At 41.9% G+C, this 24,754-nt stretch overlaps 4 protein-coding genes across 9 annotated transcripts; 3 read left to right on the top strand and 1 right to left on the bottom strand.

Annotated features, from left to right (window-relative positions):
- The first annotated feature begins 1,544 nt into the window (after positions 1-1,544).
- On the top strand, positions 1,545-24,754 carry LOC117141010 (GTP-binding protein Rhes). 5 transcript variants are annotated; one of them, XM_033304266.1, is made up of 7 exons: positions 1,545-1,789; positions 6,053-6,446; positions 20,599-20,673; positions 20,749-21,393; positions 21,722-21,915; positions 22,760-22,943; positions 23,014-24,754. In XM_033304266.1, the coding sequence occupies exons 4-7, from the start codon at positions 20,876-20,878 to the stop codon at positions 23,420-23,422; spliced, it is 1,305 nt and encodes a 434-aa protein (XP_033160157.1). In that variant the 5' UTR covers positions 1,545-1,789; positions 6,053-6,446; positions 20,599-20,673; positions 20,749-20,875; the 3' UTR covers positions 23,423-24,754. The 5 variants fall into 5 exon arrangements, with proteins under 5 accessions (XP_033160157.1, XP_033160155.1, XP_033160159.1 ...); XM_033304264.1 differs by having other exon boundaries at positions 20,599-21,393; XM_033304268.1 differs by lacking the exon at positions 6,053-6,446 and having other exon boundaries at positions 1,545-1,673; positions 20,599-21,393.
- LOC117141013 lies at positions 8,289-10,263 on the top strand. The gene is made up of 5 exons (XM_033304273.1): positions 8,289-8,551; positions 8,610-8,756; positions 8,846-9,089; positions 9,142-9,319; positions 9,983-10,263. The coding sequence occupies exons 1-5, from the start codon at positions 8,346-8,348 to the stop codon at positions 10,144-10,146; spliced, it is 939 nt and encodes a 312-aa protein (XP_033160164.1). The 5' UTR covers positions 8,289-8,345; the 3' UTR covers positions 10,147-10,263.
- On the top strand, positions 14,414-15,393 carry LOC117141012. The gene is made up of 5 exons (XM_033304271.1): positions 14,414-14,562; positions 14,614-14,758; positions 14,813-14,938; positions 14,992-15,141; positions 15,206-15,393. The coding sequence occupies exons 1-5, from the start codon at positions 14,414-14,416 to the stop codon at positions 15,368-15,370; spliced, it is 735 nt and encodes a 244-aa protein (XP_033160162.1). The 3' UTR covers positions 15,371-15,393.
- On the bottom strand, positions 15,379-17,341 carry LOC117141011. 2 transcript variants are annotated; one of them, XM_033304269.1, is made up of 3 exons: positions 16,947-17,341; positions 15,884-16,108; positions 15,379-15,608 (listed from the first exon to the last, which is right to left on the bottom strand). In XM_033304269.1, exons 1-3 carry the CDS (start codon positions 17,287-17,289, stop codon positions 15,385-15,387), a joined length of 792 nt encoding a protein of 263 aa, XP_033160160.1. In that variant the 5' UTR covers positions 17,290-17,341; the 3' UTR covers positions 15,379-15,384. The 2 variants fall into 2 exon arrangements, with proteins under 2 accessions (XP_033160160.1, XP_033160161.1); XM_033304270.1 differs by lacking the exons at positions 15,379-15,608; positions 15,884-16,108 and adding an exon at positions 16,719-16,818.

The following is a 24,754-nucleotide window of genomic DNA, read 5'->3' as shown; positions in this document are numbered from 1 at the left end:
TATAGGGATTCGCAGGAAATTAATTTCCCTTTAACATTCTTCAGCTGGCGGAAGGAATATCCAACTTTAAAGCCTTACTTACTTTCCACTTTTCACTTTTCATTTGCTGTGCAATTTTTCTCACAACAAAAAAAAAAAATAACAGAGTGGGTATGGGCAACGCAACGAAAAACATTCACTGGCAGTATTAATAACAATAGTTCCGGCCATTCGAGATGGTCAGTTGATGGCGGCGAGGGGCTGAATGCCCTGACTTTTGCTAGCAAAATGAAAAATAATTTCCCACAATAATTGCTAAGGAAAACTTTCGGGTGAGTGAAGTGCTGAATTTTCGCTCATTCTGTAGAAATACCAATACGAATGACAACGGCCATAGCTAAACAGACAAACGAAACCAATTTATTCCCAAGTAAAAATCAATAGTCAAGTGGCAGGAGAAGTGGGGGCCAACTAACGTGGAAATCGTAAAAAAACGTCAAATTCTTTAGAGGCGACAAAATTGTGTGTCCAAGTGTGTGTGTGGCCCCATCAGCGATGTGTACGTGAAGATGCCACCTCGAATCGTCAGTTTTGCCGGACACTCAGCCGTCATTCGATGGCCTCCATTCTGTCCATCTCCCCTTTCGCCACTGCCCTTTGCCGTACAGTGTGCACTTATATCCGTATCGGTCGTCCGCCTTCCGGAATCCGTTTTCGTTAACAACTGCGCCCCAAGTAGCGCACAAGGATGGCTGCAACAGCAACAGCAACAATGCCAGCCAGGACGACAAGGACAACAGCGGTGGCGCTTAATAGTAAAATATGCATTTGACATGCGATGAAGCACAGTGAATGCACAGAGAAAAGTGCGCACGAAAGGTGGTAGTTTTGCATATTTAAGTGGGTTGAATGTCAGACCCGTATATTTGGAAATAAGAAAGCATTATTGTGGCTATAATGGAGTGTTGAAAATGGTAACTGATGCCGTTTATATGTGCTTGCATCTTATAAAAACTATTGTAACTAAAATTAAGTATTTATGTTGGTGTCTCATCTTTTGCTTTTGGAGTACATAATATATCATTCAATTTGATTAATAGTTATTTTCTTAATTAATTAACTATTGTGTTCAGTGCATCGCAACCCCATTCTTGGCTTGCTTATTCGCAGTCATTTGTTTAAAGTTCCAATTAATTGGAACGCATTTTATGAATGAGCGAAGCGAACTGCCGATAAGCCAGAAATATGTTCTTCACTTTAGATGTGACATTTTGATTGCTACCGCATATATATTAATTTCCAGCGCCAGCTGAAAAGTATGCCATGTTTTTTATTCAGCTCCAATGTAATTAGACGAGAATTTCAATGCATGGAAATTTAATAATACCTTCTTAGTGACACACATATGGCTGGCAGCACTAAATTTGATTTCAATAATTCAATATCAGACATAAAGTAACAGCCACGCTAAGAGCGACTGTTGTCCTAACAGCGGAGAGGTCCTTTTAGCTGGCCAACATCGAAGTCGAGTCCTCAGTTGTCTGCTGTTCGTGAGTGGAGCAGGACTTCCCAAGCTCCCCGGATTTTTGCCAACCTACGAAAGGCGAATCCCGCTTTCGTACGTAAATATTTGTGTTTGCGAAACTCGCGCTCCGAGTTCCCAGTTCCCAGTTTCGACTTCAAAGTTTGAGAGTGTGAGTGCGTATAAAAAACTACGAGTGCGTTAAAAAGTTCACACACAAATTGCATTATTTCCGCGCTGCGATATATTGGCGCGTTTTTCATGCTTTCGCATATTTTTTTCGTCCTCGTAAGTGGAACAAACGCGTAATGTTTATGCGGGAAGGAAAAAGTTTGGGCGATTGTTGTGGATGTGAATTTTGCATAAGGACATGAGAAGCAGCACCCAGGAGAACCAAAAAGCGGAAGGGGTCGCTTTCATTCCGGACATAAGCACTCAGAAAAATGATAACAATGCACTCTAATTGAGAGAATATTTAATCTTTAAATATGGGGTTATACACAAAACTTAAACCTTTTATTTGGACTTATGTATTTAATCTTTTTACTTTATTTAATTTTGGTTTTATCATTGAGCAAGCTGTTTTTCTAACTGCATATGTTACATACTTTCTTGTGTGGCTGGCAGCTCGTTTGTTTTAAAATTTCCATTTAAACCCAGTGACTTACTTGCCGCTGCCGTTGTTGTGGGGATCAAGTAACTTGTGATTCCTGGGGCCAAGTGGTTTCTCGCCACCTGAAAATTAGTCGGAAGCCCCCCGATTTACAGCGAATTTAAGTGTATTAAGGCATTAGGCCAGGTCTTAGCCTCGGGCGGAGAACTTCTCCCTTCCATGTGGCCAAAATGTAATTTTCTTAGCACTTTTGTTCACGCCCGACGACACATGTTGTGGTTCACACACCAACTCACCCGCATTTACCGCACCCACACAGATGACGGAAGAGACACACAAATACACACACACACACAAAGAAACCGCAGACACCGATACGAATGCCCCCCGGCAGCATTTACATACTCGCCCAAACATAAGCATAAGCGCAACTTAGCTTGCCAAAGTTTTTTGTTCAACTTTCCGTTGCCGCAGGCGAGCTTAGAATGGGTGTGCACTAAGCCTGACTAATTGATACCCTAACTGTTTGTGACAGGTGAGGAAAAGTATGAGGAATGGTATTTAATGGCTGTGCAAGGAGTGCCTATAAATATCACTCATACGCAGTGTGTACAGTCTATAGACTTTTTTGGTTGTATGGATATAAAACGAATTCTGGGAGATTACAAATAACTATTTTTACACGCAAGTATTAGTGTAATGTCATACGTGGGATTTAAATTCATTGAAATATAAATGTTTTCAAGCCTATTTTTAGTATATTTTATAAGCTCACACCATCTTTTGACTTATTTAAGACGATAAGGCAGCAAACTAAAGTGCCCATTTCGTACCCTACCATTACTGCTTGGCATATTTAAATGCTCAAAGTCCGGACTTCGAAAGTAGCTGGCAGAAATAATGCTTATAGCTGAATCTCCGTCCTCAAATCGTCTGGTTGACGACACGCTTAGCTTTCGCCCGTGGGCTGTGGCACTTTGGCACATTGCCACCCTGGGATTGTGGCGACTTTAATCGATGGGCACGCTAATAGTTGGGTAGTGCGACATATGTGGGAATATCTGATGGGCCTGAATTTCAACTCCTGCCTGCCAATCATTTCACGCTTGATTGCCGTCCACGGCCGGAGGCACCGGAATCCGGTGGCATCCGATGTTTTCCGTGGGATTTCGGGCTGCCAAGTCAGACATTAAGTCGATGGTGGCTGGGCCAGCTAAAATACCCGGCTAAAATGCTGGCAATTCATCTAAATCAGGTCCGGCTGGCCGGCTCTGCGGTTGTGGCTACCAATTAATTAAAACAAATTGTATTTGCCCATGGCCATGAAACTCGGCCGGCTGCTGATGGACGGTCATCTGCCGTGTATATATACACACTACCATTCTTTTTTCAATTAATTGTTATTTCATTAGCTTCCATTACCCGCCGAGCAAAGCCACCCACGCGGGCTGTTAATGAAGTGGGCGCCCATTCACCTGGCAAGAAAGCGGAGCGAGTTGATCCTGGATCCGGGTTAGATGTGCGTTATAATTTTCACTTTTATTGGCTTTTAATGAATGCGAAATTGCCAGGGATTATGAATACACTTGCCCATTATCTGCTGCAGGGCCATTAATTAGATTACAAAACGTTTTACGGGCTTTGGCTAGGGACTTATGAGATTTTCTCGCTCAAATCTAAGGTGTGTGCTTTGCAGCTTAGCTTTTAGTGGTTTTAAACCTATTAATTTTAAACCAAAGATTTTTATTTATATCCAATTAGCTTATGATCGTGATTTATTAAAATTAAATTCTCTTCATTTAGTGATTTTTTATCAAACGAGCGTTCTTTCAATATTTTACTGTGAAATGGCAAGCTATTGGTTGCAAATGAAATTGAAAACACTGCTGATGTCCTCGGGACGTCGGGAACATTGAACAAATGTGATCGCAATGGCATTGTTACCGATTTCAGTGGTCTGTGGATAGTGGATATCTGTGACCAGGTGCGAGTGGGTGTGCTCTGCATTCTGGTGCCGCTTGACTTGCATTCAGCAGCCGTCTCATTGACTTGTCAAGTGATGCTATCAAGTCGGGCTTGTGGTCGTTACACTGAATTTGCTTGTTTGTTTGTCCGCTCGGCTGCTGATTCACTTGTCTGCCGCCCGGCAATTGAATGCCACTCTGCGGCAATGCACTCCTGTGGGCTCCTGGCTGTCTGACTGCCATTCTGCGTGAGTCCTTTCAACACTTTACACTTCCCGGCAAACAATAACATTCATTGACTTGCATTACGGTGTTTTGCAATGGTATTTCATTCACACATTGCGGGGCACAAAGGTGGGTGGTTCGTGTGGTTATTCCCTTTCAACCACTCGGCTGATTATTGCTTACTTATTGATAGCGAAACTGATTCGCCAAGGATGCGGCAAAGGCAGCGATAAGTTTGTTCCCTGCGGAGGCAGTGGAGCGTGCCACTTGGCAGGAGATACTTTTTATCTGCCACATACATTTTCCTGTCTTTCAGTCCCACGAATAACCCACAGAGATACTAAATTAAATCTTCACCGAGTGGTAAAAGGATATTAAATGAAAATTGGCCGCAAACGTCACCAAAGTGTAGTTAAAACCGCAAATAATTCATATAAATCCATTTATAAAATGGCACTAAGCGTTTAAACTCGCATTTTGGCTGTTAAATCAAAAGAGCAAATATTGCTTCCATCGCATTGCTATGCAAATTGTTATTTATTTCCATTTGGCATATTTATTTTCCGTTTTCACAATATTGATTTACGTTATAAATTGCGTTGAACGAGTAGTATTTATATTGGTGTTTAGTTATAAATGCGAGTTTTACGGAGAAATATAAAAAATGAAACCGAAAACAATCATAAAATGGCTAACAAAAAACAATCTTTTCCAGCAGCAAGAATTTCAAGTATATTTTTCCAAACAAATTAAAGCCTGAAGTAAGCACACCGCTCTGCTCATCCAATGTCCTCCTGTGGCAGTTAACTTTTAATTTCCTCACCTGAACACAGGCACTTGCCCCACAGCAGGGGATTCCCTCACGCTGTCGCGAGTCCTGCGGAATCGTGAATCAGAGCCGCAAGCCGCAAAGGATACGCGGCAGACCGCATAAAAAAAAACACAAACAAAAACATCGGTTGAGCCCACTTTAGAGGTAATGAGGCGGTGTTAGTGGGTCGACGGCATTTGCCATTTACCATTAGCGATTCAGGCGCAAAGGAACTGGCTTATTTTCATAATTGCCGCGGCTTAGTCGCGTTCTTAGCGGCAAAAACAGCTAAAAACAGCAAGAGCGCAATTGTCGCTAATCAGGACGTCCCGCCCCTTCTTTTGTGGCCCACTCAATAAGCGACTTGATAAACATGCTGAAATGATTACAAAGTCAACAGCTTATTTGCCATGCCAGAGACATTCAAATCCTCAACTCGCCACTCAACTGAATCAAAGTGCGTGGCGTAAGCACGATTTCTTAATTATGTGTACCCACGAGTGCACAGAAAGAAATTAAGATCTTAAAGATACATACTACATCCTCAAGTGGAAGGTGTTAAAAAAAGTACACTAGAAAGTAACGTTTTTGGATCAAAGTTTATACCTTTAAAAGACATTTCTTAGATTTTTCCCTTCATACGGTAAGGTTATATTATAAACGATTTAGGATTTTTCTGTGAAATTGCATTAGCACTATTTAATTTAAAAGTAAATGGCATAGAAAATTATTTTGTGTGTGCTGTGGTGTGTTGACACTCAAGTTGGATCGAGAGTATAAAGTATCTATTGGGGGTGGAGATGAACCGTACACCCGCTTGTTGCTGGCAAAAACTTTTCATTATATTTATGATACAGCTTGACTTTTGTTTTGTTTGTTTAACTTCTTGTCAACCTACATAATCTGGATCTCTCTTCGGCTCTCCGTGACTCTGTTAGGACATTTGTGCACTCTCTTCTGCTGTTAAGCGAGTGCGCAGGTCGCCGGAGTTGGCAATTGAATTTCACAGTAATTTCCTGGCCACGACTGGCATACGCTTCAGATAATCACTCGTCGGCTTGCGAGTCGGACGTGTTTTGGCCACGGAACAGAAAAGATATATTATATTAAGGCGGGTGTTCGGTACCCGTTTGTTCATTCATAAAGCCGTGTCCTTTTACGCGAATGCCACAACAATCTCGCATCCTGGAGGACAACGACATCTCTCGTGTGTGAGTGCAAGTGCTCTTGTGTGTATTTTTGTGCCGACCGGAAATACTCGACCAAGGTGATAGAGAAACACACACACAAAATAATTGCAAAGGACAACCAATTTAGTTGATGTCCATTCAGGTAAGCCAAAATTTGTCGACAGGACATTGTTATCGCGGCGCCATTATATTTTGTGATTTCTTCTAATGCAATTTGGGGACTATTTTATTCGATTTGCTATTTCTATTATATTTGATTTTATTGTTGCTGCCTATTTGATTTGTTGCCGGACACCTGCGGGCAAAGGGCGTATACATGGCGTATACTTAATGGCAAGACGAGCGACTGGCCCATAAAAGCCTTTCGGGGACTTGGGTTACCCGCACAACCACATTACCCACTCGAGGAGGTCCAAAAATTTTATGGTCTGCCACTTAAGTGCATCGGTGTCTTGGCTTTTGTCTTGACTTTTATAGTTGCTACTTGAATTTTAAACGCCTGTCATGTGTCTCCTGTAAAGCTAAGTGAAGCTGAATTTTAACGTAAATCTCTGCTGATTAAGTTGCTCCTCCGACAGTTAGAAATTCAACCAGCCCAGCAGAAAATATACACATTTCTGCGCCAGTAGACTCACATGCTTTGCATATTGCTTATCTAAATTGTTTTGTTCGTGCCTTGAGTGAAAAAAACATAGGGCCATTAAACCGAAGAAAACATACATACACACTCTCGGCTAGGCAATTTTTCAATGTCATTCCATGGCATCAGAATTTTGACTTTGCCCATTAATAAATTAGTGAGCTGGGATCCTCAGTGTGCTAATTGAGTGGTAAATGCGAGGATGCCTTGATGTCAAACTCCTGTGAAGGACGAGGGCTGATATCGCAGCTCAGGAATCAGCATCACGCAACTCCAAATTAAAAGAAATGTTCAAGATCCAGGAGCCATCAACAGCTGCGCCCACACGCCCACCCCGCCCACAAAGAAAGTAATTTGAGGCGCTTTCCCTAACCTTTCAACCCCCATCCGCCTTTCACTTCCGTCGCAGCCTTTCGCAGCCTTTCACACATCTTTTAGCACTTTGGCCAAACTTTGCAGCCGCTTTGGTTCTGGGTATATAAATAAATATATATACATATATATATATATATATATATATATATATAGGAACTCTTGATGTGTGGGAGTTTGTGTTTGCCCATCTTGTTTTTGAACAAATCTTTTCAACAATTCAAAATGTTTACTGGAACGAATTTATGGGATCTCACATCTGTCCCCGTTTTTTCGTCATTCTTGGCTTAAACCCTTCGAGGCCGTATACTCATTATATCCTTGTTGATTCTGTATTGAATGGATCTTTAAGAATACATCAGGAAGTACATATCAAATACAGAGCATGCGAATTCTTAGAAGTATTTTTCTGGCCAAAAGGTAAGACGAATTCTATAAAAAACTGAGGCATTTAAGAAAGAAATTTCATGGAAAAATACTCTGTAACTTAAGATACTTGAAAATGAGCTTCATTTACGGGTGTAGCAAATTGTTGAGCACTCACAAAACAGCGATAAAAATATACTTAAATCAGCTTCGAAGATGAGTAGATAAATCAACCTGCGCCATAATCCTTAAGACTTAGCCATTGAAAATCGAGCCATCTATCATTTGGGAATCTATTCAAGCTGAGTACAACAAGGATTCCCATCCCGAAAAAAAAAACAGAAACACAAAGAACTCCCTTTTGGCTGTCATGTGTTGCTGCCGTAATCATTTGATTTGGATACGCTTGCAAATTCCCTTAGAGTGCGTTATCTGCCGGAGTTTGGGGTATTGTTATGAGAAGAAAAAGGAATGAAATCCTTCAGATACTACCCCTTACAATGCCAGATGTTTAAACCGCATGTGGCAGTTAGGTGAGCTGTAAGCTGCAGCAACAAATGCTTTGCGTGTCAGGTTTCTTTTGTGATTTTTCTGTTTTAACTCATTTTCTCCGCTCTAAATATTCTTTTGGCGTTTTAATTCACAATCACAAGTGGCCCCAGGATGGCGTCGTCAAGTTCTGGTGCTAAGCATAAACCACCTCCAGTTCCACCTCGTCCAGTGAATTTGCCACGCCCAAGTATGCTGCAGTCTGAGGGTCAGTCTGAAAGTCAGATATCCACCAGATGCGGATACATAGTTTTGGTGTATCTCCTAGTCGTGGTAATACTCCTGCTGGCCTTGGTTCAATGGGAACTTGTGTGCTACTAGTGAGTTAAGTTTAGAATCTTTAATTACTCGCTACATTAAACGGTATTCAACCCCTAGTAAACCATTAACAGATATTTTCTTGGCCAAGTACTGGATTAGTGTATCCTGCATGCTGATCTCAGCTCCACTTTTGGCCATATTCCTGCTCATTCGGCAAGCTCGATATTTTCCAATTCTGGGATGGCTGCTTATGTGCTCCATTGTAGGTATATTTCAGCAGTATTTTGCCCAGAATGTAGCCCATATTTCAGATTACAGATAGAGTTGATGGTAATTGGTGTTTGTACCTTGGCTGCTTACTGTCATGCGCTCACCTTTCTGATTTACTTTACCATAACTGCGATTTTGGTGATCGTCCTTGTGCTGATTGGATCCTTTATTCCCTGCGACTTAACTGCTAATGTGGCTTCGCTGTTCATCGTCAGTGTTCCGATATTGCTGTACAGCATATATTTACTTATGATCTTCATGATGATTGATTCAGACGATGGATTTTTCATATCCTTCGCTGTATTGGTTTGGGTTATAGTGTGCATGGTAAAGAAATATTTGCTGAATTTAGTACTTGCCTTAATTATTAGCTTCCCAGTTTATCATGTACCATGCCCAACTAATTCGCGGTTGGCGATACGCAGAGCTATATGTGACCGATGGACTCTTTGCCGTGATCGTCCTTTTCTGTCACTTCTGCATTATCCTGATGCTTTTCTGCTTCTTGGACTGGTCACAAGCTGATTATGTTGATGATACTGAGTCCTCTGAATTTGGTAAATCTTCAACCACTTATGATTTAACTAAAAACCTGCGCAATAAATTTGGTATTGGAATTTTGAATACTGCCCAACCTTTTGAAGATGTAATAAATCTTTGACTGAATATGACATATATATATATATATATATATATATATTGTTTCCTTTAAGAACAGTAAAGTAAGTAAGTTATAACCCTTTGACTCCATTTAATTTGAATTTAATTAGTGTAGTTAATGAAAAGGAACGCTTATTAAACTAAAACTTGTATCCTGCAGGAAGAAGGGAAGCATTTATTCGAATGAGCAGCGGCACCAACACTTATTATTCACTTATTATTGCCACGATAATCCTTATCTTGTTTTAATCAAATTGAGCCGGGACTTATCTCTCATTGGCATAACCAAGGAGGAAAGGAGCAAGCGAGTAGTGGCCATCTGGCATGTGGCTTAAAGGATTCCCCCGGCTGGGAATATAAATTATCGCATTATGCTTGCAGCTCAGCTTTTTCGCCCGCCGTGCCATGATACCAATTAGTATAATTACCAGGGGAAGAAAAATGAAAACAGCACTTTTTAGTTGGTAAATACTTAATGAAAAGCGCAGTTCTGCTCCGCATTTGCACATTGCTGTGCAGTGGGCATTAATTTTTATTAAATTGTTTTAACTTTTAAGCAGCTTACTGGGCTCTGTGGCCATTGGTCTCCTCAGCTGTCATTGAAGATGATTTTTTGGGTCAGACCACTCAGGACATCGGGCGCCTGCTAAGCCCACTCGTCGACATTATAATAACATCCATCATTCTGGACCATACACAAATGACAACAACTGCCAAAAAGTAGCACAGTAGTAAAAATATAAACAAAACGGCCAAGGCACAGGGAAAACAAATAAAAAAATAAGTAAAAGCCAAAAACAAGTTTCACTTGGACTGCTCACTGAGTAAACATGACATATTTTTGTTTACCCAAAACGTTTTCCTCGTTCTTCTTGTTAGAAAAGGTGGCTGATGGGCCTTTTAGGCCAGAAATGAATGGGCCCTTTGACCACCATTTAACCTGCCGTTTCGCCGCCTTCATACACTCGTCTTTATGCCTTCATATATATGTATATTAATGTATATAGGAATATGTATAGGAATGTGTATGAGTGTTTATGCATCCAATAATAAGCAATTCGTGCACATAATTGGCAGTGGCATGAGCCGAAGCGGACAAAGTAAATAGCCATAATTAATGTATACAACATAAATGTGACCTGACCGAAATACGAAAAGCGGTCGAAGCTCACGAAACGACAGAGCCTCAAAAGAAATGTTTGTCTTCAACGGTGCACAGTGGTTCAAAATCACAGCTGATTTTCAGACTTGCTTCTTCTCATTTTCAATCTTATATAATAGCATTTGGGCTATAAGAATGATTATAATTTTTACCAAAAATCAAATTTAATATGGATATTGCTGATTACACATATCCCATAACAAAGGTCTCCTTGGAGCTATTCCATTGCCATCTGCTGAACGTTGTATGCTGTATAATGCGTATACGCCACGTTGTACGCAGTGAAAAATGTGCAATAAAGACCGTTTTTTTTTCATTGATACGCAAAGCAGCGATATGGGCATCTATGTTATACAATGCAAAGTGTATATTGAGTGCGGAATGTTTAAGCCAGACATCGCTGGGAAATTGTGAAGGATGAAAAAAAGGGGGCGAGTGCGGACGGAAAAAAGAGCATCAGCCGCAAAATTGGCAGAAACAACAGGAAAATGTTTTTCGCCGGCGTCGCGATGCTGTTTCGCTGATGTTTCTCCGGCTGATTGCGTTGACGAAATCGCATTGACGGTCGAAAACACAGCGAAAAATAATAATAAACCATTTAAATAAAAAATTCAAAAATTACAATGAACAAAATTGAAAAACCAATCTTTCAACCGCAGGGACTACATAATTTTGAATTGACTATGAAGCAAATACTTTTGGTACATTTAAAGTCTTATGTTCTTATTTTTATGTATAAATTATTGAAAGCGTTTTTTTTCCATAGGTTTTATTATTTTTGGTTTGTTGAGCATATGATTGTATTTTTTTCCGTGCTGAATCGGGAGCAACGACACATCCTGCGGATATTTGACGGCCTAGGGTGGGCTACACATTGCAGGAAGTGCTTCTCTGTGTGTGTGAGTGTTCCTGTACTTGGACACCCATCAAGGGTCTGAAGCATTCTCATTATTATAAAAAAGATGAGAGGCCGGCGGGTTGAGGACAAAATCCAAATTAGATTTGCACGTTGTGTCAATGACGGTTTGCTCAAAAACGCCGTCCGGGCGTCATTTAATTTTCATTTAATTTGGGAAAACACATTTTGGAGCGCGGCAAGCTCTAATCAGGCGCAAAGCCTTTTTATTCTGATAATAGTAAAATTAAATAAATGCAAACTGCTGTGAAAATTTGAATTTGAATTTTTGGCTGCTCGAGCACAAAAGATGTCTGCGAAATTTATGCGTTCCCCGCCGACGCGGTCCTTTAATTTTCCAAGGGAAGCCATTGTGATTGTCGAGCTACGGCGTTGACAGCTGCTCCCTTGGAAAACCATCGTTTTCCACAAAACCCAAAAATACCTCCGCCCACTTGATGGCCGCCTTTTGTTGCCTGCATCGCTGTGACATTTTTATTACAAGGGCTCATGAATTTTATTTGGCTCGCGAGCAAAATGCTGTCGATTTTATGGGTATTTCGGCCCAGCGGCATCAAATTTTCGGACTCGGGAGCAAAACTATTCGCCCAAGACGATCGAAAAGAAATTGTGTGCACAATGCGCTGCCCGCAAACAACTCTAATTAAAAAAGTTTTACGTTTAACCACTTTAGTTGGCTCAAACACACCCGTGCCGCACCGGCATATTACACACATGTGCACTTAGGAAAAAGTTTGATAATAATCAAGAATTTGCTCGTAATTAAAAAAATCCAAAAATAATTGTATACAAGGAAAATATATTATAATTTATTTTAACACATATATTTAGCAAAAACTATAAATTAGTGAGCAATTGATATAGCATTTATTCTCCGTGCTGCATGTTTGTGGCATGTGAGTGTGTGGCTAGACAATCAAAACTTTTGCCGCAGCCGAGGGAACTTCAAAGCAAAGACAACAGGCGGCCTAGGCGAAGAGGCAATGGAATTGTAAGTGTAGGTCCTCCAAAATGAGGAGGGGAAAGGAGTGGAGAGGAGAGCGGCGTGGGGCGAGGGGCGGCAATAAAATTAATGAAGCGCCTCGGCTTTTAGCCTGCAGCCATGAGAGAGACATTAAAGCGGTTCGCCCGAACAGTTGTAGGTCATGTCATTGCCAATGTCTGCTTAAGTATGCGCTCAAAGAGTGCCGTTTGGCAGGAATTACGAGGACGATGTGGATGGGGAACCAGGAGTGGGCGTCGGGACCCAGAAACCAGGACAATTTCCCCGCGGGACAGCGACCGTCTTGCTTTTGTTGATGGCGGTGGCTAATCTCTGATGTACACTTAATTATGTGGCACACTTTTGATTGCCGGCGGGGACTTGAGCGGAGTGTCCAGGCGGGAAAATGGCAACCCTTTCAGGTTTAGTCGACCACCCCACCCCACCCACACACACTTTTTGGCCATGTCATGTAAATTTCATTTGGCAAATGCTGTTAGCTTGGCAGTCGGAGAGTATGCTACACTTTTTGACATTTTCATTCGACTTGGCAATGCAAACAAGCGAAAGCTGGAAAATCATGAATGATAGAGGTTTGCGAAGGACTAACCAAGCGGGAGATAGACGGTGGGGAGGAGCTCTCCTAATCCTTCTGTCAGCTGAAAAAGTTCCCAGCAAAGTTTCCAAGTTGAGCGCCAAAAAATCCTTATCACAACTTGCAGTGCATTCCATCAATTTTACACCACTTTCAGTTCACCTCCATCTCTGCCATTCTATCACCTCGCCGTGCTGCAATAAAGCAATCAATTTTGAGAACCCCCCGCGGCTTTTCCCGCCCCTGCTCAGCTTTCCCTCACACTTTTCCCATCGTGGATGAACGACACCTTTGACACGGACCAGTGAAAAAGAAAAATATCGGCGCGCATCGAGTTATTCAACCGAATTGGTAATTGTTTTTAAATGAAACTCTTTTGTCCTTGGCCATGGCCAGTTGGCAGCAATTCAGCAGTTTAGCAGTTCAGCCGGTCGGTCCCCAATCAATCAAACAATCAAGCCATGTTTATCAACAGCGCTCAATATCGACAATAACTAATGAACACGAATCGCGAGTCTGAGTCGCTTCTTATCGGATTGTCTATACCGCATATTGTCTGCTCATTTGGACTATTTCTGTTTGCAATATGCGCTATTTGCACATTTGATTGAATAAAGTTATGTACACTTGTCATGCAATCGAGAGATTAGGACTCAGGCGAAGCAGAAATCAACGTCATCGTCCTAGGGAAAAACAATGCCGACTTACTTGGGCATTGATGTCGGTAAGGCTAAAATAATTAAATGTGAAATATAAAATACAGAGAGAAATATATGAAGTAAAATCATGAATTACCAAAAAGGTATTAGATTTGTATAGAATTATACGCAAAACTATGCCATAAGTCCCTTTATCCTGCGATTATGAATCAGACAAATCCTGTAACTTTAGGTAGACCATGGTGGAAATCATGAATTTATGCATTGCGCATACGCACTGTTTGCACGCTATCAGTCGCAACAAATTAATGCTACATGGCAGCAATTAGTCCGGCCCTGCTAAATGATTTAAAACTTGCGCCAAAACTTTTGTCTCCCCTCCGCTTGTTTGTCCGCTACATTTTGCGCAAACTTTTAATTATTACACACTTGCGAGTTGTTCAATTTGTTCGCGATGCTGCCAGATTATAAACTTTTGTCGAGTTCAATTATGTACGCCGAATCGTCGTCATTGTTTGTTCTAATTCGCTCCCATCAACTTTGTGCTCTGGAAGGCCCATTTCGATGTGCAATTAGTGTGTCCGTGCCGGGAATGGCGTAAATTTTTTATACGAATCTCAGAGCTACTTTGCCTCAGACGGCCTGGTGCCCAAAATCAAACTACTTTTTCTTTTGCCATGTTCGAGGCAGATATAACCATCTGGCCGTTTTTCCACTCGGAATCGGTGGATGATAGGCGAAGATATATCATAAGGGTTATCCTGGAGTTATGCGTCTTCATTGTGATAGGATTTTTTCACTGGATCCTGGTGCTGACCCTGCTGCAGTAAGATTTGGATAATAACTTTTTACTTATGATTTATGTTAATACTACTAGCGAATGGTTTCTGGACTTGGTAAACAAGCACTCATCTGCTTTGCTCCTAGCTTTTGTATTTGGCATTTTCCTACTTTTCCTGTTTGCCCTAAGTATGCCGCTAAGGAAAATGTCCTGTGTCAATTGGCTGATTACGTTTATTATCGTGGGTATTCTAACAATTAAATTACCTAACAATGTTACCCCATAGCTTATTAAGGTGGAATGTGTGGTAGTTTCTCTCAGTGTGTTGATCATAACCTCGGGAGTTCTTTATATGCTGGCCGGACTTCTGATTGTCAGCCTTGCATTTGTGTTTTGTACACTTATAGCTGCTCTAATGGCGGTAAGCTAGTACAGATCAAGGATGTTCAATAATCAACCAATATCCCGCCAAAGTATGACCTTACAGGCACCGGACTCTACCTTTATGTCCTAGCAACTGGAACTTACTCACTGAGCATATACTCCCTGGTATTATATGTGGTTCTCGACGTGAGCTGGGGATTTTATCTCTTCGCATTCTGTATCGGCTGTGTGGTGATGATGGTAAGCATTTTTCGCATTTTTCCAGCCTGCAACTGTCCGCCGCATAACCACAAATCACTTGCAGTTCCTGATGTATCATGTGCAGTGCATCATGGGCGGAAGAAGGGCCTCGACCAAGTTGTTCGATGACAAGTTCGCCGCCCTGCTGCTGTTCCACGAGTTCATAGGCCTCTTTGTGCTAACCCTCTACTGGCGACCCATAATGCATCGCCTGCAGTTGAAACAATAAACGAGCAGTCGGTTCTAAGTAATCCCCCTGTATTTCAAGCAGTTTTCCAATCTCCTCTCAGACAGGCTCCCCAGTGGCTCCTGCCTGTGGCAGCCGCCCGGTCCTCTCATGTGCAGCCTCACATGATCCCGACACTCGATCCGTCCGTCTCCATTGCAATCCTCGCCTCCATATCGCTGCACATAGCTACGCACAATGCGCTCGGCGCACTGGACATCCACCACGCATCTTCCGTAGTCTGTGGGTTGAAGAGTGAGAGATAGGAAATGGGTTAGTCGGTGGACATTACACGCTTGTGGCAGCCTGACAACAACAGGCTACACATGAACAAATTTACAACAAAATCTTGAAACTGAAGATGTTATTGAAAAGCAAACATTGAAGCCATTTAAATTTAATGGAATCATTAATGGTGTAGAGTACTTTAAAATTGCTTTCGTACAGCCAAATGGCTTATGATTTCGACTTGTTGTAATTTTGTTGCCAAACATTTTCGCTCAGTGTATTCATTACCCTGGGCGAGTGAGTCGTCCGGGTCAATTATCCGCAGTGCGTCCTGCCAGTAGACGTGGGAGATGCGATAAATGCCGCACGGCTCCTCCGGTCGTCCTCGGTTCCTGCAGATTGCCGGAATATTATCCGTGGCAGTGGTGGCCATGCAGGCCAGGCACTTGGCACTGGGCACTGGGGAGGATGTCGGAGGCGGCTGGAATTTTGTTATCGTCGGGGTCTGAGCATCTGCAAAATGCATTCCAAAGAGGGCCCAATTAGCCGTTTAATCGAAACTATTTACCACACAATATGGCTAACAGCATGCAGCATAGTTGGCAGAGTGTTCCCCATAGTTCCCGTGGACGTAAATAGCTCCTAGACCTCACGTTTAAACCGCACTCTCCTCGTTAGTTGCCAAGTTTTTGGAGTATGTTTTATTAGCAGATTTGCTGAAGCAACTTTAAATTGCACTTTTATGAACTTTAAATTGATGTAAAACATAGTTCCGACTATATTTTGGCCTTATAAGTGCAGAGGGCGTTGCTAAACGAAACTTAAATTGAGTTCACATTTGGTGTTCATAAACTTCCTGTTACTTAAGAAATATAAGTCTTCCGTCGGCAAAATAATTGTTTCAGACTAAAGTTTTCAAGTCCAAGTTAAGGCGAATGTGGAAACTATAAATCTATATTGCAAGCTGGCAAACTTTAGCAGATGTGTTTTTATTATTAACAGTTTAATCTCAAACTTTTATGTGCTTGACATACTGTCAATGACTGTCACTTATTGAAATGTCTGATTAAAAGTTGAATAAAATATGTGTGAGCATAATAAAAACAACTCACGCGTTGCATAGTTGTTGTGTAATGAATACAAGCTTTTATTTATAATCGCTATAATTTCGAAACGCTGAGATCTGCTGGTTCATCTAATGGCAATTCTAATCAGTCAGTCAGCTGAGAAAGAAAAAAACAGAGAAAAAGAGAGAAAATACCACTATCCCAACAATGTAAACCGCTTATAAAATTAACCGACGACTAAGAGCTTCTTAGCGATTGAACAAGAGTCCTTGCGGCGCACTCACCCACTCCGGCAACGGTGACCATGGGAAAGTCCTCCTCCAGGACCTCCACTTGCCCCCGATCCTTGAGATTGATGTGCAGTCGGCCCAGATGATGCTTCTGTCTTAAGTGCATGTAAATGGCGCCGATGATGAGCAGCAGGGCGATGAAAATGGCACCCGTACTCAGGACTTGGCGAGTGCAGCAGGACCTTCGAGTCCATCGTTTCCGCTTCCGACTTTCCCCGGACATTGACAGCGCTTCGGCGTATTCCTGATGCTCCACCACCTTAGACTCATCCGTTTCCACATTATCCTCGCTGTATTTGGCCAGTTCCGCCACACTGCTGCTGCACGTGGGCTCCATGGCGAGCTGGCTTCTCCCTCGACTATCGCAAACCGACTAACCCAAGCGAATAGCTGGAACACTCTGCGGCATCTGTACATGGTACCAAGTTACAGGTGCTGCTCGAGATAACCTCCCCTCGATTATCGCTCAATGTTGTCGGCGTAATTGATGCCCGCCGATTGCGGTTTCTACATTCCCAGTGTTTTTTTTCGCCCGACCAGCTAATCTGTTCCAGCGTTTGTTCTCCATTCCTCGGGCATTTCGGTGATTTTTCTCTCGCATTCAAGTGGCGCTCACCATGGTGATTTTTCTCCAATTCCCCAACATCAGTAGTCGCACACCTCAACAAGTTTAAATTGCATGCGGTTTCATTGCCAAAAGTGGCACGAATTTAAACCAGTAGTGTGTTTATTCTAAAAGTACGATATTCGGCAGCAATGGCGACCGTGCCTCTCTTATTTTGCAAATAATACTCAAGCTAATATGATTCAAATTATTTCAGAAAGTGTTTATATTATTTGGTTGAATAAAAATATTAGCAAGTCTGAAAATTATCAAAAATGTGGTACCTGCATTTAATTTAAAGCTTTGTATATTTTCAATTTCTCTCATCTTTCATTGGCATTCGATTAATTATAACAGCTCTAATAAAGAACTGCATGTATATAAAATTTTCCATGGAAGGCTTAATATATTTATGTATATTTTTAATATGTATGTTTAATTAATTGAAAATTTCAGCAGTAAGTCGTTTTTATAGCTTTTATTACATATTAATTTTTTTTTTTCACGTGTATCTTTAGATTGGGTGTCGATGACACTCCGCTTCCATTTGCGACATGACAACTTATGGCAGGCGTCCATTGAAAGGGGGGAAATGGGTGGCGATATTTGCCAAATGGGAGGTGGTTGGGTGGTGGCTGGTTTGGCTGATAACCTTGCCCATTTGTATGCGCGAATTGTAAACAAATATGAGAAATTGTTGAGACTCTTGCGGCGAAATTGGAACGAAAGTGGGGGCAGCAAACAACAGCAGCCGTTTGTGGCACCAGTATCCAGTGGAAGGAGCGGCAACCTTCGAGAAGGGGTGTGACCAGGACGTGCTCGAAGCCTCCTGAAGTGCCACTTCTTCATACGCAAACTTACTTCACGACCATCGAAATCTGTCAACAGCAAAGTGTGGGTGTACCCGTGCAATGCATCCTAAAATACTGCAAATCTCTGTTTACTTCCCATTTATTTGTATTGTTTTTCTAAAATATCTTCGATCAAGTTTGTTTGCTATCAAGTGGGACAGCAAAGATTTTTCAAAAAGTTTTCATTGAGATGAGAATAAGTTATTGACACCTTCCAATCACGCCTGGCATTCTTGGACTTTTGGCACTCAGCCAGTTTTTTCAAACTGCTTTCAAAAGTTTAAATAGAATAGAATTCCATGTATTGGGCAAATATCAAACAAATTAATAGCAAACATTTTTAAAGATTTTATTCGAATGTATTTAAGTTATTCATTTCCTATTTAAAGAAATAAACTACTCTGTTTATAACAAATAGTTTCATTATTTTTTCAGAGCATGCTCAAATATTGTTTAAAAATTTTCCACAACTATCGTCTCCCTTTTTCGGGGACGCCTCTGAACACATCCTGCACAGGTGCTCGGCAAATAAAAGAAATGCTCCGTCACTTAGTTGATTATTCTTTCAGTTTTTCTGTACAGCAGCCATTTCCACATTGCCTCGCCAATGTCGCCATTGTCTCAAGGCGTTTCCGTTTGCCATTTCGGTATGTTTTTCTGCTCATACGGCCAAGGCAAAAAGTCATTTGTATGTGTAGGGGTGCGTGAGGTTTTCGTGCCCCTTACTAACACATGGCCAGATGAAAGGACGAGCCAGACCGCAAGCCAAAATCAATTATGGAAAAATTACCAGTAGTTGGGCTAAATGGCCTTTATACGGTTTGGATTGGGATTGCTTTTGGGATACGAATAGGATGGGGGTGTCGCCATGCATGTGAAATAATATGCGGTGAATTCTTTTCTTGCAAATTTTCCACTCCAGTTCCTTTTGTGAGCTGGCATTTAAGACCTCGTCCTCCGTTTTTTCGCCGCCCGTGGAAAATGCACGAAAACGGTAAAGGAAAATGAAAATGAGCTGAAATCTGAACGCGAGTACGGGCACTCGGCGAGCACTTGGTGCACTCGATTATGGTGGGCGGCAAGCTGCCGTTCGGCGGTAACGGTAACGGCTCTTTCCGGTCTGATTTTGCCACCCACTTCCTCTTTCCGCCCAGTTTGACCGCCTCGTCCTTTTGCCGCTACCGCTGTTGCATGCGATATGCATGAGTTGAGCCAATGTGGCCATTCCGGCTGATGTACACGGGGCACGTAGCATGCTAAAACAAAGTTAATTAGATTTGCGGCAAGATGCCCATTATGGGTTAAATGAGGAAGGGGTGGTCAGGCAATGGCCCTTTTAATGTAAGGAGTGCAGCTGGTTTTTCAGAATTTCCTTTTCATTGGCTTTGGTGGACTTGGGAGTTTGCCAACTTCTACATCAATCTGCGGGAAATTCGGATTTTAATGCCCTTTGCCCACTACTGATTCTGGACAGCTTGTAACGAAGACCGCTTAAAATTTTTCTATAGCCATCTATAATATTTTTGTTATTTTAGTAGAGTTGAACGCAATTTAAATTTGTGAATCTGATCATTTCCTAAGCCGATTAGCATCTTCAGTTAGGATTAAAATAGTCGAAACCAAATAATGCAGTACATTTTGGACAACAATTCAGCAACAATTTGTGGTGCACTTCAAGGATGTGAAAACTAAATTAACTTAAGCTTAGTTTACCTACGATTTTAGTTTTCAAACTTTTTCCGAACATTTCCATTTTGAAGACGGCTCATGTAGTTGGAATTTATCAGGCTTAAGGTAGTCAAAATATCAAAGTTCACTTTATTTTTCCAAACATTTCATTTCAGCAGCAAAGTGGTAGAAATGTAAAGTTATTTTGCTAACAATCGGATTATATCTGCATTTAGGCAACTTTGCCCAACTGCAGATAATCTGATTTCGGGTGACGGGTATGTGGTAGTCGAGGATTCGTTTTCCACTTACATTTTTCTCTTGCATTTTCCTCTGCTCTTTCATTGGTTTTTGTGTGGTTTATTCGTCTGGTTGGGCCACGGGGCAATTACCGTGCTTAATGGCCCCCAAAATGTTTGCCACCACCACGTAGACTCGACTTTTTCTTGCCGGTTCCTTTGAGTAGATGGCGTAACTTTTTTTACATTTACGAGCTGAATGCGTTTTACATCTCTTTTTGCAGTTTGAAAGGAAGCGAAGGCAGCACATCTAATGCATTTCGTCCGGGATAAAGTTTATACCATTAGGGCGGCATGAGGTACATATGCAAATGTCAGCTTGTTAACGACAAAGTTGAATGATTGAAAATGCAAATTGCAACCGCAACTGCTAGGCTAAAGAACAACAACAACTACAAGAACAACAAGAAGAAGTGCAATCGCGGTGCATCAACACCACAAATTAACCCACCAGTGGTGCCGACGACAACCATTTAAAGTGGCGGAAATGACACAGTCAAAATGTATCGCTGCAAAAATTGGTTTTGTGCGCGCAGCAACAACAACAACTACGTCGATGTGGCACTAAGCGAGGCGCCACCCATCCATCCCAGTGCAGCAGCAACAACCACACCGAATAGCCGCAACATTAGCGCCAGCAACAATAATAACGTGCGCAGCAACAGCAGCAAAAGTAATCAGCAAACAGCGGCACATAGAGGCGCCACCACCCAACCCACCCAAATCCCCCACACCCAACACTCGAGCATCACCCACTCGACCGATGAGGCTTCTCCACCACAGGCCCACGTGGTTACCTTTCTGGACGAATCCACAGCAGGCGGGAGCAACGGTGCCGTGACCAGCAGCCGCCTGGTCACCACCGCCGAACTGCACCAGGCCCATATGCTGGAGCACCACTCGAATCTGGACGCCATCGAGCAGGCGGACGACTTCATCTACGGTCCTGGCGCAGGACTTTCGCTATGCGACGACAGCCTGCCATCGGCCAAAAACTGCTATCGACTGGTCATGCTCGGGTACGTATACGACCCGTGGACGGTCACTGAAAATAGTAACTTTGGTTATCTCCAAATAAATGTATGCAACGAAGAATTCAAATTTTTGCATAACTTTTTAATGTCTAGTTTAAATGCAAAAGATTACCCAACCACCATGTTCAATATTACCATTTAATCCTTGAAGTTCTTAATTTTAAATTTCTCTCACTGTATTAATCATCGAATGCATGCCGCCCATTCGAGTTAATTTTGAGCTCTTATTGGCGTTTCTTCGCATTCGATGAGTGGACAGGATGGCGTCAATTTCAAAATCCAATCTCGATTTGCAATTCTCCTTCCCATGCAGCTCATCACGCGCCGGCAAGTCATCGATTGTGGCACGTTTCCTGGGCAATCGGTTCGAGGAGGCCTACACGCCGACCATCGAGGAGTTCCACCGCAAATTGTATCGCATACGGAATGAGGTCTTTCAATTGGATATTTTGGATACTTCTGGCTATCATCCGTTTCCCGCAATGCGACGTTTATCATTTCTAACTGGTGAGTGTGACGTCTTGGCCATCAAATAGTTGCATGTGTGTGCGGCATTCCAAGGATATTCGGCAATCGCCAGGAACGCACGTTCTATCACTTAAGTTGTCGACTGCCCTCATTGGGTGCCATTTAATGTCCTATAAATTATCATAAAAATCAGGCTCAGCTGCTGGTAAACAAAGTTGGGTTCTATACCCTTTCAACCGACATCAATGGCAAGGGCACGGTTTTGGTAACTTTCATTGGCCATAAAGGGTGTCACATTTATTTAAACTATGATAAATGGACCTGCGATTATGTGCAAGGACCTTTAAGCTAGCTTTACATAAATTACATTTTGTTAGTTGTGCATAATTTATTGTAATAGTTTCATAGGACACTAATAGGCAAAGTTATTACTCGAAATGGTTAATGTCAAACTTATTACTTGCCTCACGACCAGTTATATATAGAACAATGTCCTTCCACCCCAAAATATTTCTACGAATATCCTGATCATAATGAAAATACTTCGTTTTTTGTCAAGTCACGCCCACCCAAGAAGTACTTCCTACTCATAAAAATATGTTTGAATGGCACCCAGTAAGTAGGGTATTCATGTCTCAGTAGAATGCGTCTATTGATTTTCCCATTCCCAATTTTCGGGTATCCGAATTACCCTAAACAACCCAGACCCCATACACAGTCTGAAATACATTAACATGGCGGAGATGAGCTTCAGATGTCAGTATCGTTTTATATAGTGTCTGGAAAATTGCGAGTGCGTAGGTCATAGATGCGGAGCCATAAATAAGCAATAAATTAGCATTTGCTAAATCAAACGACGATTAATGGTCCCCTATTATTGCAGGGGATCTCTTCATCCTCGTCTTCAGTATGGATTCCCGCGAGTCCTTCGAGGAGGTGGTGCGCCTGCGGGAGAACATCCTGGAGACCAAGTGGGCTGCACTTAATCCCGGCTCCGGGTTCAAGAAGAAGAGTCTTCCAAAGATACCCATGATATTGGCGGGAAATAAATGTGATCGAGACTTTAAGTGAGTATATCTGATTTGGACTACGCAGTAGTAAAATGCAGACTCATCCCAGTAAATACTTTTCCCCCAGAACTGTTCAGGTGGACGAGGTGATGGGCTACATCGCTGGCCAGGACAACTGCTGCACCTTTGTGGAGTGCTCGGCTCGTCAGAACTACCGCATCGATGACCTATTCCACTCACTGTTCACGGTCTCCAATCTGCCGCTGGAGATGACCCCGAATCACCATCGTCGATTGGTCTCCGTCTTTGGGGCGCCCTCGCCACTCCCACCTCATGGATCTGCGGTGGGCGGGACCAAGAAGAACGCCCTGTCCATCAAGAGGAGATTCAGCGATGCCTGCGGTGTGGTGACGCCAAACGCGAGGAGACCCAGCATCCGCACCGATCTCAATCTGATGAGATCCAAGACGATGGCGCTGAATGAAGGCGAGGGTGTGAGGAGTCCTTCGCGTTGGAACCGCTGCGCCCTGATGTAGAAGACCAGGGCAGTGTGATAGTAGTGATGAGCGGATCCATCAGGGATATCAGGCGAAATTGCGGTAGATGGAGCAGAAACTAATTATAAACGCAGCGATTGGGTGATTTCGATAATATAGTGTAAATACTCGATTAGTCAGGTAGTGGCAAGTTGAAACTATTTATTAATTATGCATTTAGCACTTTCTCGCCAACTACGGACAAAAGACAAAAGCCGCGCAAATTGTATTTTATTGCATAATTAAAATCTGAAGGGATACTTGCATTGACTGCCCCTCACCTCTGCTTGCCCAATTGTCCAAACTGAATAATCGTACGCACTTGATGCTCAGTTTTTCCTCTTCAGTTTTGCATTCAATTTCCCATTTTAATTGCATTTGTAATTCTGATCGTTGTAATTGCACATTTACTTGACGCACACACAAAAAAACCAAAACGCAGAGGACAATAATGTTAAAACGTATTCGGAATTGCGGGATTCGTAATTGTTATTCAATTTTAATTTATAGATTTAGCCAATTGAATTTACATGAATTTATATTGAATTAATTTAATGTTATCGTTGATTGTTGAAGATACCAATTTGAAAATTTGACCGTCAGTAGGTCGTCCTGTTATGACACATACTCAACTCAACTATCAGCCCACGAAAACCTTTCGAAAGATTGCATATCAGCCAAAACTGGAACAGAAATACACCGAATCAAAACTATTGAAGGGAATCTTGACCAAACTTGATACCAACTAACTCTACTGTAACACTTGTACACCGATCTAAGCGAATCTAAGCCCAACTATGGTTAACTATATGGCAAAATGAAAAACTATAAGCAAACACACTTCTAGCGTTAAACCGAATTTATCAGATCTGTTCTCGGCTCGGTTTTTGGTCCCTTAGGGCGGATATCTAATCGAGAACAGCTCCGTAAGTTTAGAAAATTCGAGTTTCAATCTAACCTAAGCAACAGCAACAATTTTCGCGAGTTTAACATTTATAAAGTATTATCAATAATGGAAATAAAACATATGCGTTTCATCGCCAAATGAAACCAAGACCAAATGATTATTCTAGCTATACCAATAACATAAACGCTAATATAAAGAGGTATTACCTAAAAAGTTATTACAAATTCAAGCATAAATATTTTAGGCAATTACATTAACGAGTAAAAACAAAAAAACGAAGTGCAAATATTTACAAAAATTCGCGTTGGGCCAAAGTGCACAAATATAATTATTAATTGAACTAAGGATAGTACCCGAAATTCGGGCGAATGTTCTCCAAAAATTATAATGATTTACGATTAACCATGAAAGCTAACTTTTTAATG

This window comes from Drosophila mauritiana, chromosome 3L (assembly GCF_004382145.1).
Source record: "Drosophila mauritiana strain mau12 chromosome 3L, ASM438214v1, whole genome shotgun sequence".
Taxonomy (NCBI): domain Eukaryota; kingdom Metazoa; phylum Arthropoda; class Insecta; order Diptera; family Drosophilidae; genus Drosophila; species Drosophila mauritiana.
The sequence above is the reverse complement of the archived record's forward strand: the minus strand, read 5'-3'. Positions and strand labels throughout refer to the sequence as shown.

Excerpts from the sequence above, each read along its gene's own strand:
- LOC117141012 (XM_033304271.1), top strand. The coding sequence starts at position 14,414 with ATGTTCGAGGCAGATATAACCATCTGGCCGTTTTTCCACTCGGAATCG. Across the intron at positions 14,563-14,613 it reads CTGGTGCTGACCCTGCTGCA|CGAATGGTTTCTGGACTTGG; the intron begins GTAAGATTTGGA and ends TAATACTACTAG. Across the intron at positions 14,759-14,812 it reads GGCTGATTACGTTTATTATC|GTGGAATGTGTGGTAGTTTC; the intron begins GTGGGTATTCTA and ends TAGCTTATTAAG.
- LOC117141011 (XM_033304269.1), bottom strand. The coding sequence starts at position 17,289 with ATGGAGCCCACGTGCAGCAGCAGTGTGGCGGAACTGGCCAAATACAGC. Across the intron at positions 16,109-16,946 it reads GGTCACCGTTGCCGGAGTGG|ATGCTCAGACCCCGACGATA; the intron begins GTGAGTGCGCCG and ends TGCATTTTGCAG. Across the intron at positions 15,609-15,883 it reads GGACGACTCACTCGCCCAGG|ACTACGGAAGATGCGTGGTG; the intron begins GTAATGAATACA and ends TTCAACCCACAG.
- LOC117141013 (XM_033304273.1), top strand. The coding sequence starts at position 8,346 with ATGGCGTCGTCAAGTTCTGGTGCTAAGCATAAACCACCTCCAGTTCCA. Across the intron at positions 8,552-8,609 it reads TGGGAACTTGTGTGCTACTA|TAAACCATTAACAGATATTT; the intron begins GTGAGTTAAGTT and ends TTCAACCCCTAG. Across the intron at positions 9,090-9,141 it reads TTTGGGTTATAGTGTGCATG|TTTATCATGTACCATGCCCA; the intron begins GTAAAGAAATAT and ends TTAGCTTCCCAG.
- LOC117141010 (XM_033304268.1), top strand. The coding sequence starts at position 20,876 with ATGTATCGCTGCAAAAATTGGTTTTGTGCGCGCAGCAACAACAACAAC. Across the intron at positions 21,394-21,721 it reads TATCGACTGGTCATGCTCGG|CTCATCACGCGCCGGCAAGT; the intron begins GTACGTATACGA and ends CTTCCCATGCAG. Across the intron at positions 21,916-22,759 it reads ACGTTTATCATTTCTAACTG|GGGATCTCTTCATCCTCGTC; the intron begins GTGAGTGTGACG and ends CTATTATTGCAG.